General features: G+C 47.0%; 1 protein-coding gene across 1 annotated transcript in view; it reads right to left on the bottom strand.

The window, feature by feature from the left end:
- FANCD2 (FA complementation group D2) overlaps nt 1-15,416 on the bottom strand; it is a 157,796-nt gene that overhangs the window by 24,127 nt on the left and 118,253 nt on the right. The window contains exons 33-41 of the mRNA XM_069735956.1: nt 13,212-13,339; nt 13,037-13,136; nt 12,768-12,887; nt 12,455-12,548; nt 11,374-11,445; nt 10,293-10,331; nt 8,493-8,567; nt 5,226-5,300; nt 4,972-5,118 (exon numbers count right to left, since the gene is read on the bottom strand). Of these exons, the coding sequence (XP_069592057.1) occupies nt 4,972-5,118; nt 5,226-5,300; nt 8,493-8,567; nt 10,293-10,331; nt 11,374-11,445; nt 12,455-12,548; nt 12,768-12,887; nt 13,037-13,136; nt 13,212-13,339 (850 nt within the window). The remainder of the gene's footprint in view (nt 1-4,971; nt 5,119-5,225; nt 5,301-8,492; nt 8,568-10,292; nt 10,332-11,373; nt 11,446-12,454; nt 12,549-12,767; nt 12,888-13,036; nt 13,137-13,211; nt 13,340-15,416) is intronic.

Genomic DNA, 15,416 nt, shown 5'->3' with positions numbered 1-15,416 from the left:
TGTTCAAACTTTGCCTTCCTAAAGTTCAATGTTTTTGTGACTCCCTGACAAGTCCCCCTAGTGAAAGACAGGTGAAACTGCACAATATTGTGGTCGCTATTTCCTAAATGCCCAACCACCTGCAGATTTGTTATTCTGTCAGGTCTATTAGATAGTATTAGGTCTAAAAGTGCTGCTCCTCTGGTTGGATTCTGCACCAATTGTGAAAGATAATTTTTCTTAGTTATTAGCAGAAACCTGTTGCCTTTATGGGTTTCACGGGTTTCTGTTTCCCAGTTAATATCCGGGTAGTTAAAGTCCCCCATAACCAGGACCTCATTATGGGTTGCAGCTTCATCTATCTGCTTTAGAAGTAGACTTTCCATGCTTTCTGTTATATTTGGGGGTTTGTAACAGACCCCAATGAGAATTTTGTTACCATTTTTCCCTCCATGAATTTCAACCCATATGGACTCGACATCCTCATTCCCTTCGCTAATATCCTCCCTTAAAGTGGACTTTAGACAAGACTTTACATAGAGACAAACCCCTCCTCCTCTCCGATTTTTACGATCCTTTCTAAACAGACTGTAACCCTGTAAGTTAACTGCCCAGTCATAGCTTTCATCTAACCATGTCTCGGTTATTCCCACTATGTCAAAGTTACCTGTAGATATTTCTGCTTCTAGTTCTTCCATCTTGTTTGTCAGGCTTCTGGCGTTTGCGAGCATGCAGTTTAGAGGATTTTGTTTTGTTCCAATCTCCTCACTGTGGATTGTTTTAGAAATGTTCTTACCTCCCTTCTGAGTATGTTTTCCTGGGTCGTCTTTGTTCGAGTCTAATGCTTTTCTTCCCGTCCCCTCTTCTTCTAGTTTAACGCCCTCCTGATGAGTGTAGCGAGTCTTCTGGCGAATGTGTGTTTCCCAGGTTTGTTGAGGTGTAGTCCGTCTCTGGCGAGGAGTCCATCATACCAGTAATTCACTCCGTGGTCCAGGAATCCAAATCCTTGTTGTCTGCACCATCGTCTTAGCCAGTTGTTTGCATCAAGGATCCTGTTCCATCTCCTGGTGCCATGCCCGTCTACTGGAAGGATAGAAGAAAAAACTACCTGTGCATCCAGTTCCTTTACTTTCTTCCCCAACTCTTCAAAGTCCTTGCAGATTGTCGGTAGGTCCTTCCTTGCCGTGTCATTGGTGCCAACATGTATCAGAAGAAATGGGTGGACGTCCTTGGAGCTGAAGAGCTTTGGTATCCTATCGGTCACATCCTTGATCATCGCACCTGGAAGGCAGCATACTTCTCTTGCAGTTATGTCCGGTCTGCAGATGGCTGCTTCGGTGCCTCTCAGTAGTGAGTCTCCCACCACCACCACTCTTCGTTGCTTCTTGGCTGTACTTTTTGCTGTCACTTGTTGCTGTGTGCCCTTTTCTTTTTTGCTTGCTGGTATTGCTTCATTCTTAGGTGTGCCATCTTCATCCTCTACAAAGATTTGATATCGGTTCTTCAGTTGTGTGGTTGGTGATTTCTCCATGGTCTTCTTGCTTCTTTTGGTCACATGCTTCCACTCATCTGCTTTTGGAGGTTCTCTGACACTTTTTTCACCTTCTGTGACCAGTAGAGATGCTTCTGTTCTGTCTAGAAAGTCTTCATTCTCTTTGATGAGTTTCAAAGTTGCTATTCTTTCTTCCAGACCCCGCACCTTTTCTTCTAAAAGGGCCACTAGTCTACACTTCTGACAGGTGAAATTGGATTCTTCTTCTGGTCGATCTGTGAACATGTAGCACATGCTGCAGCTCACCATGTAGGTTGTCACATCTGCCAAGTTGCTCCTAGATCCTGCTGACTTGCTGTGTGTTTTCCTTCTTGTGTAATCTACTGAGCCAAGCTCTCTTGCAATAATGTCCTACAGGCAAAAATTCGCTTCTCCCAGAAGGCACCTGGAATATGCAAATTAGCCTCCTGAAGCTTGAATCCCTGGTTTGGTGATGCTTTCGAAGCAGCTGGTCCCGGCTGTACCCAACGATCTTCTAGCTTAGGGAGACTTCGCTTCTCCCAGAAGGCACCTGGAATATGCAAATTAGCCTCCTGAAGCTTGAATCCCTGGTTTGGTGATGCTTTCGAAGCAGCTGGTCCCGGCTGTACCCAACGATCTTCTAGCTTAGGGAGACTTCGCTTCTCCCAGAAGGCACCTGGAATATGCAAATTAGCCTCCTGAAGCTTGAATCCCTGGTTTGGTGATGCTTTCGAAGCAGCTGGTCCCGGCTGTACCCAACGATCTTCTAGCTTAGGGAGACTTCGCTTCTCCCAGAAGGCACCTGGAATATGCAAATTAGCCTCCTGAAGCTTGAATCCCTGGTTTGGTGATGCTTTCGAAGCAGCTGGTCCCGGCTGTACCCAACGATCTTCTAGCTTAGGGAGACTTCGCTTCTCCCAGAAGGCACCTGGAATATGCAAATTAGCCTCCTGAAGCTTGAATCCCTGGTTTGGTGATGCTTTCGAAGCAGCTGGTCCCGGCTGTACCCAACGATCTTCTAGCTTAGGGAGACTTCGCTTCTCCCAGAAGGCACCTGGAATATGCAAATTAGCCTCCTGAAGCTTGAATCCCTGGTTTGGTGATGCTTTCGAAGCAGCTGGTCCCGGCTGTACCCAACGATCTTCTAGCTTAGGGAGACTTCGCTTCTCCCAGAAGGCACCTGGAATATGCAAATTAGCCTCCTGAAGCTTGAATCCCTGGTTTGGTGATGCTTTCGAAGCAGCTGGTCCCGGCTGTACCCAACGATCTTCTAGCTTAGGGAGACTTCGCTTCTTCCAGAAGGCACCTGGAATATGCAAATTAGCCTCCTGAAGCTTGAATCCCTGGTTTGGTGATGCTTTCGAAGCAGCTGGTCCCGGCTGTACCCAACGATCTTCTAGCTTAGGGAGACTTCGCTAGTTTATTATTAACACAAACAATAAACATCACCAAGTGCTTTTTTAGGAGGTAAATGGGTGGCGGACTATTCAATTCGGGTAACGTTTCGACCCCAGCGGGTCTTTATCAAAACCTCACTTATGCCAAAGAGGTAGAGGAGAGGAGAAAGAGCAGAGTTCCCATAGGGCAGCTCTGGTGGAGTTGTGTGGAAGCACGTCCGCCTGGTGGGTGATGTAGGTAATGCCTAGTCAGTCTGGAATTACCGGATATTTCGGACTATAAGACGCACCGCACTATAAGACAGACCCAGGTTTTAGAGGTGCAAAATAGTGAAAAATATATTTGAAGCAAAAAAATGTGGTAAAATATTTGACATCATAAATAACATACTATTATCTGTGGTGTTATTATGTTGGAAGCTGCTGGACCAGTGTGGTGTCTGTAAAGTTCTTTATGAAGACGTTGGACGGCGAGTATAAGAATGGAGGCACAGGGCTTGTATTTAAAGCACCACGCCAGCACTGCAAAATAACACTGGAGTGCTGCCTTAAGATCCCATTGGGAGAACTATAACTCCCAGCATGTCCTGCAGATCCTATGGCATGCTGGGAGTTATAGTTCCCCACAAGAGTGGAAGAGTGTTTTTTAATGTGCTGTAATCACTACTCTTTTAATAAATGCTTTCTTGTACAGGCTGTGCTCAGGGCAGGTCCTGCAGCCAGCCATGACCGCACCACAGATCATGTAAGACGAAGCTGCACTGTGTAGCGAGCTGTCTGCAGGACCTGTGATCACATCATGAAGAGGCCGGGCTTTGTGCGGTCATGTGATGATCCAGCCCGCCCTCTTCATGACCTCAGCACAGGCCCTCCACAGAGCATTCAGCAATGCATCAGCACTGTCAGGTACGCAGCATCCCTCCCTGCTCCGGCCCCACCGGACACAGATCTCCGCAGCTGCTGCAGGAATCCCGCGCTGGGGAAATCATGTGGATCCTCTGTTTAAGTGAAGGAATATTCCTGCGCTGACAGGTGGGCGGGGAAGCGGCTAATAAATATTCACTTCACTTTAAATTTCGGGACCACGTGGTTTCGCCAGCACCAGAATCCTGCACCGGAATCCTGCAGCGGAGACATTTTCCTGCCTCCTGCAATCCCACTCTGCCACTGCCCCCTCCCCACATGCTACAATCCGACCATAAGACGCACCCACACACTTTCCTCCCAAACTTGGAGGGAAAAATACGGTAAGTTACCATCATTGTGACTTCACCCCAGTATTTTTCAGACTCTCATCACCGTGCCGAAGCTCAGAACACACAAGTAGGTTTTCTCAGCTGTTCTGGAGAAGTAGAGTTAAATATTTTGGTTCCGGAGCATTTTTGTCTCCATTTCAGAGGAAAAACTGCAGCATGAAGTGACAATTACAAAGGGTACAAAAGCCTAAAACATAAAAACACTGTTGCTAACAGTAACTGTCTGTTACTTTCTGAGGACCTAAAAGAGAACATCACTAAGAAATAAGAGGAAACTGATCAGACGACTTTTGAGCAACTGTCCGAAGCCCCAACACTACAAGTGATCAGAACCAAAGAGAAAGCAAAGATAAACCACCTGTACGTCTCCCATATCAGGTGCAGTCATTTTAGGTCAGCCAATTTCCTGGGAAGACCACGCGGAGGAGAGGAAGGAAAAAACATGAACTCCATGTGGGGGTCAACCCTTGCAGGAGGTCTGGCCAAGACAGAAAGCGCCTAGAATCAAGCACATGGCCCTTGAACAGCTGACACAAAGTATCTTCACATCAAGGACTTCTGGACTATTGGTATTACCTAACCCTAAGTGACACCACCTCCTCGCGTCTACTCAGTCTGAGGTCACACAGCACAGTCTGGAGGTATTATTACACAACAGTCCATCATTCCATTTTGCCTGTAATCCTTCACGCGATGATACTGAAAAGATGGTCACTGTATGTCCCAAGAACGCAGACCTCGTGGAAAAATGTATGGATAGCTAATGATTCTGCTGCAATCAGTACTACGCCAGACACACTGCGCAACCAGTCCAACCAATTCTCACCTGAAGGTCTCTGTTTTTTAAGTTGCCAAGCCAAAACGCCTCCTGGCAGTTGTTGAGGACCAGCATGGCCTTCACCCGGTACACAAACATCTCCAGGGTCTTCTTCAATGGTGGGACGTGTGTGGTCAGCCCGGTGTCCTGATGGATCTTAAGAGAAAGAGTCATCTTATTTTGTGCTGCGAGGCCTGAGACACCAGCAAGCTCTTCTGCCATGTAGGAACTGAGAAACAGGACAGTAAGTGGGCAATGCTTACCTTGGAGTGGCCACACATGTGGTGAAGTTGTCGGGTGCATAACTGTAGGACTTTTAGTAAATTCTGCACATCTTCCTATAAAATAACAAATACACCTCATGGTAGAATGGAGGACTTTACGGAAGACTGGTAACATGTATAAATTCTCATGTAGACTGCCTCCCGCAGACTTCTCCATTTTATTATACTCGTGAGCGCCACCACCTCCTGCAGACTCCTCCATCTTACGATATTCGTGAGCGCCACCACTGCCTCCTGCAGACACCTCCATCTTACGATACTCATGAGCGCCACCACCGCCTCCCGCAGACTCCTCCATCTTACTATACTTGTGCACGCCACCACCGCCTCCCAGACTCGTACTATGCTAGTGCACGACACAGCTTCCAGCAGACTCCTCCATTTTATTATACTCGTGAGCACTACCACCGCCTCCCACAGACACCTCCATCTTACTATACTTGTGCACGCCACCACCGCCTCCCAGACACGTACTGTGCTAGTGCACGACACAGCTTCCAGCAGACTCCATCTTACGATACTCGTGAGCACCACCACTGCCTCCCACAGACTCCTCCATCTTATTATACTCGCGAGCGCCACCACCGTATCCCGCAGACTCCTCCATCTTATTATACTCGCGAGCGCCACCACCGCCTCCAGCAGACTCCTTCAACTTATACTTGTGAGCGCCACCACGGTTTCCCATAGACTCCATCTTACTATACTCTTACATGCCACCACCACCTCAGACTCGTACTATGCTAGTGCACGACACCACCGCTTCCAGCAGACTCCCACTATATTAGTGCACGACACCAGTGTCTCCGGCAGACTCCTCCATCCTACTATACTCGTGCACACCACCACCTCCTCCCAGACTCCTCCATTCTACAATAATACACCTCATACATGATACCTCCACCACCTCATAATATTAATACCATATTGGGCCTCCTTCACATGTCAATATTTGCAGTGTGTGTTAAATCCGTTTTTGTTTTCTTTTTAGAAACTATGCAGCTGTGCACGTCTGCTTTTTTTCTCGGCAACACACATGACAAGGCCCAATACAAGTCTATGGGTCTTCACTGTGTGCAAAATTATTAGGCAAGTTGTATTTTAGAGGATTATTTTTATTATTGATCAACAACCATGTTCTCAATCAACCCAAAAGACTCAAACATCAAAGCTTAATATTTTTGGAAGTCGGAGTTGTTGTTTTTTTAGATTTGTCTATCTTAGGAGGATATCTGTTTGTGCAGGTAACTATTACTGTGCAGAATTATTAGGCAACTTAATAAAAACCAAATATATTCCCATCTCACTTGTATATTTTCACCAGGTAAACCAATATAACTGCACAAAATTTAGAAATAAACATTTCTGACATGCAAAAACAAAACCCCCCAAAATAAGTGACCAATATAGCAGCGGCAGCCTCCATCCATAGATTCTGTCAGTTGCTTGATCTGTTACGACCAACATTGCGTGCAGCAGCCACCACAGCCTCCAGACACTGCTCCGAGAGGTGGACTGTTTTCCCTCCCTGTAGATCTCACATTTTATGGGGGACCACAGGTTCTCTATGGGGTACAGATCAGGTGAACAAGGGGGCCATGTCATTATTTTTTCTTCTTTGAGACCTTTACTGGCCAGCCACGCTGTGGAGTAGTTGGAGGCATGTGATGGAGCATTGTCCTGCAGGAAAATCATGTTTTTCTTGAACGATACCGACTTCTTCCTGTACCACTGCTTGAAGAAGTCTTCCAGAAACTGGCAGTAGGTCTGCGAGTTGAGCTTCACTCCATCCTCAACCCAAAAAGGTCCCACAAGTTAATCTTTGATGATCCCAGCCCATACCAGTCCCCACCTCCATCTTGCTGGCGTCTGAGTCGGAGTGGAGCTCTCTGCCCTTTACCGATCCAGCCTCTGGCCCATCCATCTGGCCCATCAAGAGTCACTCTCATTTCATCAGTCCAGAAAACCTTTGAAAAGTCAGTCTTACGATATTTCTTGGCCCAGTCTTGACGTTTTATCTCATGTTTCTTGCTCAGAGGTGGTCGTTTTTCAGCCTTCCTCACCTTGGCCATGTCCCTGAGTATCACACACCTTGTGCTTTTTGTTACTCCAGTAACGTTGCAGCTCTGAAATACGGCAAAACTGGTGGCAAATGGCAACTTGGCAGCTTCACGCTTGATTTTCCTCAATTCACGGGCAGTTATTTTGCGCCTTTTTTGCCCAACACGCTTCTTGCGACCCTGTTGGCTATTTGCCATGAAACGCTTGATTGTTCGGTGATCACGCTTCAAAAGTTTGGCAATTTCAAGACCGCTGCCTCCCTCTGCAAGACATCTCACAATTTTGGACTTTTCAGAGCCGTCAAATCTCTCTTCTGACCCATTTTGCTAAAGGAAAGGAAGTTGCCTAATAATTAAGTACACCTTATATAGGGTTCTGATGTCATTAGACAACTCCCCTCCTCATTACAGAGATGCACATCACCTGATTTACATTAAAGAAAAGAGGAGGGGGGAGAGGGAAGGTTAGGAGCTTGACACGCCGAGACATGCATCTATAAGCCGTTGCAAATGAATATAGCTGGTGGGTGCCGTACCTGCTGGTGATTTCAGCTGAAGTAGAAAAAGGAAAAGGGAATATCCAGCACGTCCATCCAGTATAAGTAAAATATTCAAAATCTATTGAAGCATTTTAAAAAACAATATTAAAAAAGAGAGAGAGACTCTTTCACCTGATTTACTTAATTGGTAGTTGGCCCTCAAGCCTGAAGAGCTTGGAGTAGGACAAGATGTATAAAAAATATTATGGGATCAAAATATAACTTGCCTAATAATTCTGCACGCAGTGTATGTAAAACACATAAGGCACACGAGTAGCATCCATGTCCCCTCTGTGTGCTGTTCGTGTTTAACATTGCCAAGTATAGGAGAAGCTGTGTAATCACTGTGGAACACTAATGACGCTAGTAATGTTCTTTCCGGTAGCAGTTTTATAAGGACGTGCGATGGGGCCTAGTGGATACTTTTCTTGACACTCTTCCTTTTTGATTTTGAAGTAAACAATGATTCATATTGTGCAATCCACAAGGGTAACACTTCAGTCCTGCAATAATGGACCTACGTCACAGATTGTGGTGGTTATCTATAGAATGGGGACAATAAAGCGTCTGTGATAGTCCACTCAGTTGCTCACCATTACACAGAGTGACGGCCTCGACTGCTCAGGAGCAACCGCCATATAACTCACCCAATGCTTCTTAAAGCAGCAGTCCAGAAGAGGCATCCCAACTCTCAGGAACGTGTCCACAAACTGGCGGCCATACTGCGGATAGACACAAACCCACACACAACAAATGAAGACGACAATGGTGTAAGTGAGTAATGTAGGTATATTAGTGCCGTGGGACACCGGACCGTGGGTTTCTGCCCTCACATCCCCCGTCAGACACAAGCACCTCAGCTTTAGCCTAGCGTCCATAGGGAATAACCTGCATCAGATCTCTTTCTTCCTGCTGGTGTGGATGTCTCCACCGCACACTCCAGAGTAGTGTAGGTCCATGTAGACGCCATTCTGAGGCCACATCGGAGCTAGAGTAAGACCACTTACAGGGCGTCCGAAGAATTGTCTCCATCTCCCAGGGTGCTGGAGAGGGTCTGTAGCTGGGGGTCTCCCTCCTCCATTTCCCCTGCCCCTGTCTGCTTTACAGCTTCTTTTAGAAAAGTGAATTTAGAAAGATGGATGGAGCCACCGGTTTCAGAAGGGGCACATGAACCGCCAGTGTCGGGGGTGGGGGCACATGAGCCATCGGTGTCGGATTGGATACGTGAGCCTGCTGCTGGTGTCGGAGTGGAGATCATAAGTCGCCGATGCCAAAGCGAGGGGGGGCACATGAGCCGCTGTGTTGGGAAGGGGGTCAGATGAGCATTCGGGGGGGGGGGGGCACATAAGCCGAGCTTACGTTTTTCATGTGAAAGGGGGAGCCCATAAGCAGCTGGTTCAGAGGGGAGGGTCACATGAGTATCTGGTGTTGGGGGAACAGGAGCCACCAGTGTTGGGAGGGCACATGAGCTGCCGGTGTCAGGGGGCACATGAGTTGCTGGTGTCTCGGGGGGTCACATAAGCATCCAGTGTTGGGGTGGAGGGGGGCATATGAGCCTCAGGAGCACATGAGCTGCCAAAGTCAAGGGAAAGCCAATGAGCAGCTGGTGTTGGGGTGGGGTCACATGAGCATCTCGTGTTGAGGGGGGGTCACATGAGCAGCCGGTGTACTGGGGGTGGGCACATGAGCCGCTGGTGTTGGGGGGAGAACATGAGCTGCTGATGTCAAGGGTAAGGGGGAGCCCATGAGCTGCCGGTGGCGGGGGCTTAGGGTTAGACAACCTTCTGTAGAGTTATATTGTAACCTCACCATCCTGTTATGGGGAAAATGGTCTGTGAAACTGAGAATTGTCAATAAGTGGAAACTATTCTTGTATCCAGTGAGATATTGAGTCAAAGCATACATTTCACAGGGGGTGTACATATATATATATATATATATATATATATATATATATATATATATATATATATATATATATATATATATATATATATATATATATATATTTATGATAACACAGGGGATGTTCTCACTTATGCTGATGACTCTGTTTAGCTCATAGCGGCTCCTGACTGGCAGTAAGAGGAGCTGCCGGGTCCAGGGGCACACAGGGCATGTACCCAAGGTCCAGTGCTGCCACAGCACTTTAAGGTAAGTACAGAAGGATAGTTATGACAGACACCGGGAGACGAGAAAATTCAGAAGACACAGCGGGAGAAATAACAGAGGAGATGAGCGGCCATGAGAGGCAATGTGAGATAGGAGAGCGGCAGTGTCAGCACGGAGAGCGGCAGTGTCAGCACGGAGAGCGGCAGTGTCAGCACGGAGAGCGGCAGTGTCAGCACGGAGAGCGGCAGTGTGAGCACGGAGAGCGGCAGTGTGAGCACGGAGAGCGGCAGTGTCAGCACGGAGAGCGGCAGTGTCAGCACGGAGAGCGTCCGTACCTTCAGGCAGGTGATCAGCATGGGTCGACTGTCAAACACCTACAGAGAAAACAAAATCTTGTAAGAAAGCCCAAAATCCTGCAGATCCCAAGCACAATCCTACATAGGTAAAAGTGCAAAGGGCCCCAGAGCGCAGCAACACTGGGCCGCGCTTACAGGGCTCCACACCGAGTATAGGTGATGGATAATGTGAACAGCGTCCTTGGCTTCCCATACAGGAAAGATATATATCTTGGTACTCGTATATATCTATCCATCTCGATCATAGTGCGCTAAATTTACCATAAAGTCCATGGTGTCCCGAAATAAAATCCCCAAATTGCTGGGATGTATGGCAGCTCCAGAGGCCTCATCAATGGCTTAAAGACTCCTTGTACGGGCACACGGTGCCTCAGAAGTGACCTGCTGGTCGTACACTTTTGGGGTTTACTGGGGAGGGGAGGTGACATTTATTAATAAGGAGAAGGCTTCCTGCTTCACCTCCGGGCCATGGTCTATGTGATGGTGCTTTATGTGCAGGATTAATATAGAACAAGTTGTATATGGCACCATCATCATGGCACTGACCAAGCCCCGGAAGAAGCAGTCATTTTTAGGGTGAGAGCCTGGGTGGGGAACCATAATCGCCGCCTAACACAAGGCGTGCTGTTCCAAGCTTTGGTCTCTCTGGTTTCTGGCTCTTTTCCAGTCTCGCGTTCTTGACCCTATGGTGTCGCTTTGTTGCCTCCGTCACGTTTACTTCATCTGAATCATGATGTTTCACGGACACTGGCTGTTTCACAACAGAATTTCTATGAAGGGATCACTGGGAAGCCAAGAACGTTGTTCACATTATCCACCACCTGTACTCGGGAGAAGCCCTCGCTAGATCACCCGGTGCTGCGGGGGAGTTTTGCAATTTTACTAATTTAATCTTTGGGATGACGGACGGATCCCTGCAGCCATCAGCAACTCGGGGTTTGTGGGGTTGATGCAATATCAGGGCCCTGGCATTTACAATCCTAGAATTGGGGTCTTGTTAGCTGAGAACAAAGTGGTACATGAAGGACAGGAAGATGTGGCCCCCAACAACAGTACTCGCCTTAATCAGGTTCACCAAGATGTGGAAGTTCCTGACTGCCAAACTCCAGCACAGAAGCCGCTCTGTCTGTACCTGCAAGATACAATCATCGCTCAGCACAGGTCGGCCGGTCGGGAGGGAGGCAAGGATACGGCCAGTGCGTCATCTCTGTCTGCTCTGTGACTGCACGTGAAGTGCTCGCCCCACAAGATCCCACGCAGAGAAGAGAGAGAGGAGGTAACGACAAGCTTGGGGAGAGGACAGCCCATTCAGGTACAAGGTCAGGTGACAGGAGGGTCACATCCTGGCTTCTCCAAACATCTCCATGGAGCCAGTTGACCGATGGATCCCAATCCTGGCTTTCTCCAAACGTATTCATGGGGCTCAGATGACTCTTGGGTCCAAGTCCTGTCTAAAAGTATCCATGGTTGAGTGATGGTCAGTTGAGCAGATCTGTTTTTTTTCAGCTGGAGCCATGGCCCTCTAAGAGGGCATCCTGTAGAATGTCAAATCTGTGTCCCTCGTGATGGAGCCATGATGTCTTGGCTGCTGTCTTGTAAAGACTCTCTGGTTCTTTGGATCTCTTGGTTGCAGGATGTCTCAGATGTCTGGATGTATATGTTCCAGAGGCGCATATCCTCTTTTTATAATTAACAACTGTCCTTCAAGCCAGCATCCAGAGGTCAAGAGAAAGATGTGATGACGTTAACTCGCATTGTTTGATTATTATTTATAGTTTATCCTTCAATGTTTGCAAGTCCACAAACTAGCTGGCCTGGACAATGTGTAATCAACATATCAGCAAACATCATTGTTCAATTAGCCTGCGTCTCTGTCATCAAGGATGCCAGCACAATATGTTACAACAAATGTCAACTTACAAGTCAATATTACAGGCTTATGCGAACAGAAGTCTGCATTTTCTTGACTAACCAAAGAATATACACAAATTCAAAACTCAACATATAGATAACATATATAGATAACAAAGATAAAATAATGTCCCGTCACAGGGGGCCTTCAGCCATACGGGTGTGTCGACGGTTCTCTTTAATGACTAAATCATAGAACAGGCGATGCAGGAATACTGATGGATTCATACCTGGTGACTGTCAGTTGAGGTCCCAGCAGGAACGCTCCTCACCAACTTCTCCAATTTGTCCATCAGTACTCGGAAGAAAACTACAAAAGTCTGTCTAAAACGATCACATGAAAAAAATATCAGTCTGGGCCGTACGCCGATCACAAGATGAGAGTAGACAGTGCGGGCTGTACGTCAATCACAGAACAAAAACAGACAGTCCAGTCCATATGCCAACTACAACAATATACGGCACCTCAGACAGACTGACCACTCATCCTAAACATTACAGGGGTTTACAGTTAGGGCGTGGAGCGTTGTGATCGGCTCTTACCTGGTCAGAGTGGGGTAAGTGGATGAGTTACCATCTTTAGCCGCATTCATCAGCTCGGCTACTCCTGTGCCACAGATTTTCTCAATAGCTTCAAGCACATCAGCATGCTGGAGATAAATGCTGCAATGTAACGACAAATTCTCATCACTGTTATCTTCTTGGATCTATATGGAGATTCGTCGGTCCAGGAGAGGAGTCCCATCCCATTTTTACCGTTAGACTGACTATGTCGGAACGTTCTAGAACCGCCGGTGTTTGGTGGCACTCACCACAACAGGCTCTGCAGAGTCTCGTTAAATCGAATCCCCCTCTCACGCTCCCCACCAGGCTGAATCCAGGACTGGCTCAGAAAACCTCCAGCAACTGAAGCTGTTTCCAGAGGAAGAAAAGTTACCGTCTTCTCCATAACAAGAAAGTGATTAAATGAGTAGGTCGGGCTCCTACCTATCCTGCTGCCATATGGTGCAGCGTCCGCCTTCTCCACCAGAGTCACCAGCAGCTGCACCAGGCTCAAGGCGGCAGAAAACGTGGGAACGCTACTACACAGGTTCTGAAAGTAGCCAAAACTGTGGCTGAGAAGAAAGCAAACACCAGACAAAATTCAGAGGCCGTGAAGGATGCAGGAAGACAGCAAACTAAACACGTTACCATTAGAGCTAGGAAGACCAGAACAGTAAAGTTCAGGGTAAGTACCAAACACCTAGTGTCCATGCAAGGTCCAAGAACACGGATGTCTCCAGGAAGTCCAAGTTACTGTTCGGTTCACCCGAACATCAGCACTTTGCCACGCTGTCATCTGTGTGACAGCGCAAAAAGGTTACCGTCGGTTACAGGAGTTTGTTGATTAGAGAGTACTAGTACTACCCTCATCATCATACGCCTGCTGTTGCTGATAACAGCGAGAGCAGATGATGCTGATGGAATATTCATCATCCGGTGCCTGAGCTATGAATAAATAATTTTAAAAAAATGACGTGGCATCTCTTCTATTTTTGATAACCAGCACAGGCAAAACCGATAGTTGTTAGCTGCAACCCTCAGCTGTCATCTTCATCACGGCTGGTTATCAAGAATAGAGGGGTCCCACGCCATTTTTCCCCCCAATTATTTAAATAAAAAAAAATGTGGGGGGTCCTCCCCATTTTTGACAACCAGCCAAGCTTAACCCCTTAACCCCCAGAGCTTTTTTCGGTTTTGCATTTTCATTTTTCGCTCCCCTTCTTCCCAGAGCCATAACTTTTTATTTTTCCATCAATATGGCCATGTGAGGGCTTATTTTTTGCGGGACAAGTTGCACTTTTGAACGATACCATTGGTTTTTGCATGTCGTATACTCGAAAACAGGAAAAAAATTCTAAGTGCGGTGAAGTTGCAAAACAAGTGAAATGCCACACTTGTTTTTTGTTTGGCTTTTTCCTAGGTTCACTAAATGCTAAAATTGATCTGCCATTATGATTGTCCAGATCATTACGAGTTCATAGACACCAAACATGTCTACGTTCTTTTGTAGCTAAGTGGTGAAAAAATTTTCCCAAATTTGCTAAAACAAAAAATTGAGCCATTTTCAGACACCCGCAGCGTCTCCATTTTTCGTGATCGCGGGTCGGGTGAGGGCTTATTTTTCGTGTGCTGAGCTGACGTTTTTAATTATACTAGTTTTGTGCAGATACGTTCTTTTAATCGCCATTTATTGCATTTTAATGAAATGTCGCGGCGACCCCCCCAAAAAAACGTAATTCTGGCGTTTCAATTTTTTTTTTTTACTAATCACCATGGAACACGCGGTCATCATACCATTCAGGAAGGAGAGGTGTCCTGTATCTAGAGGTGATCGTACTAATCACCATGGAACACGCGGCCATCATACCGTTCAGGAAGGAGATGTGTCCTGTATCTAGAGGTGATCGTACTAATCACCATGGAACACGCGGTCATCATACCATTCAGGAAGGAGAGGTGTCCTGTATCTAGAGGTGATCGTACTAATCACCATGGAGCACGTGGCCATCATACCGTTCAGGAAGGAGACTGTCCTGTATCTAGAGGTGATCGTACTAATCACCATGGAACACGCGGCCATCATACCGTTCAGGAAGTAGAAGTGTCCTGTATCTAGAGGTGATCGTACTAATCACCATGGAACACGCGGCCATCATATCGTTCAGGAAGGAGACGTGTCCCTGTATCTAGTGGTGATCGTACTAATCACCATGGAACACGCGGCCATCATACTGTTCAGGAAGGAGATGTGTCCTGTATCTAGAGGTGATCGTACTAATCACCATGGAGCACACGGCCATCATACCGTTCAGGAAGGAGATGTGTCCTGTATCTAGAGGTGATCGTACTAATCACCATGGAACACACGGCCATCATACCGTTCAGGAAGGAGACGTGTCCTGTATCTAGAGGTGATCGTACTAAACCCCATGGAACACGCGGTCATCATACCGTTCAGGAAGGAGATGTGTCCTGTATCTAGAGGTGATCGTACTAATCACCATGGAGCACACGGCCATCATACCGTTCAGGAAGGAGATGTGTCCTGTATCTAGAGGTGATCGTACTAATCACCATGGAACACGCGGCCATCATACCGTTCAGGAAGGAGAAGTGTCCTGTATCTAGAGGTGATCGTACTAATCACCA

This window comes from Ranitomeya imitator, chromosome 8 (assembly GCF_032444005.1).
Source record: "Ranitomeya imitator isolate aRanImi1 chromosome 8, aRanImi1.pri, whole genome shotgun sequence".
NCBI classification, from domain to species: domain Eukaryota; kingdom Metazoa; phylum Chordata; class Amphibia; order Anura; family Dendrobatidae; genus Ranitomeya; species Ranitomeya imitator.
This window is presented reverse-complemented; position numbering and strand designations above follow the sequence as displayed.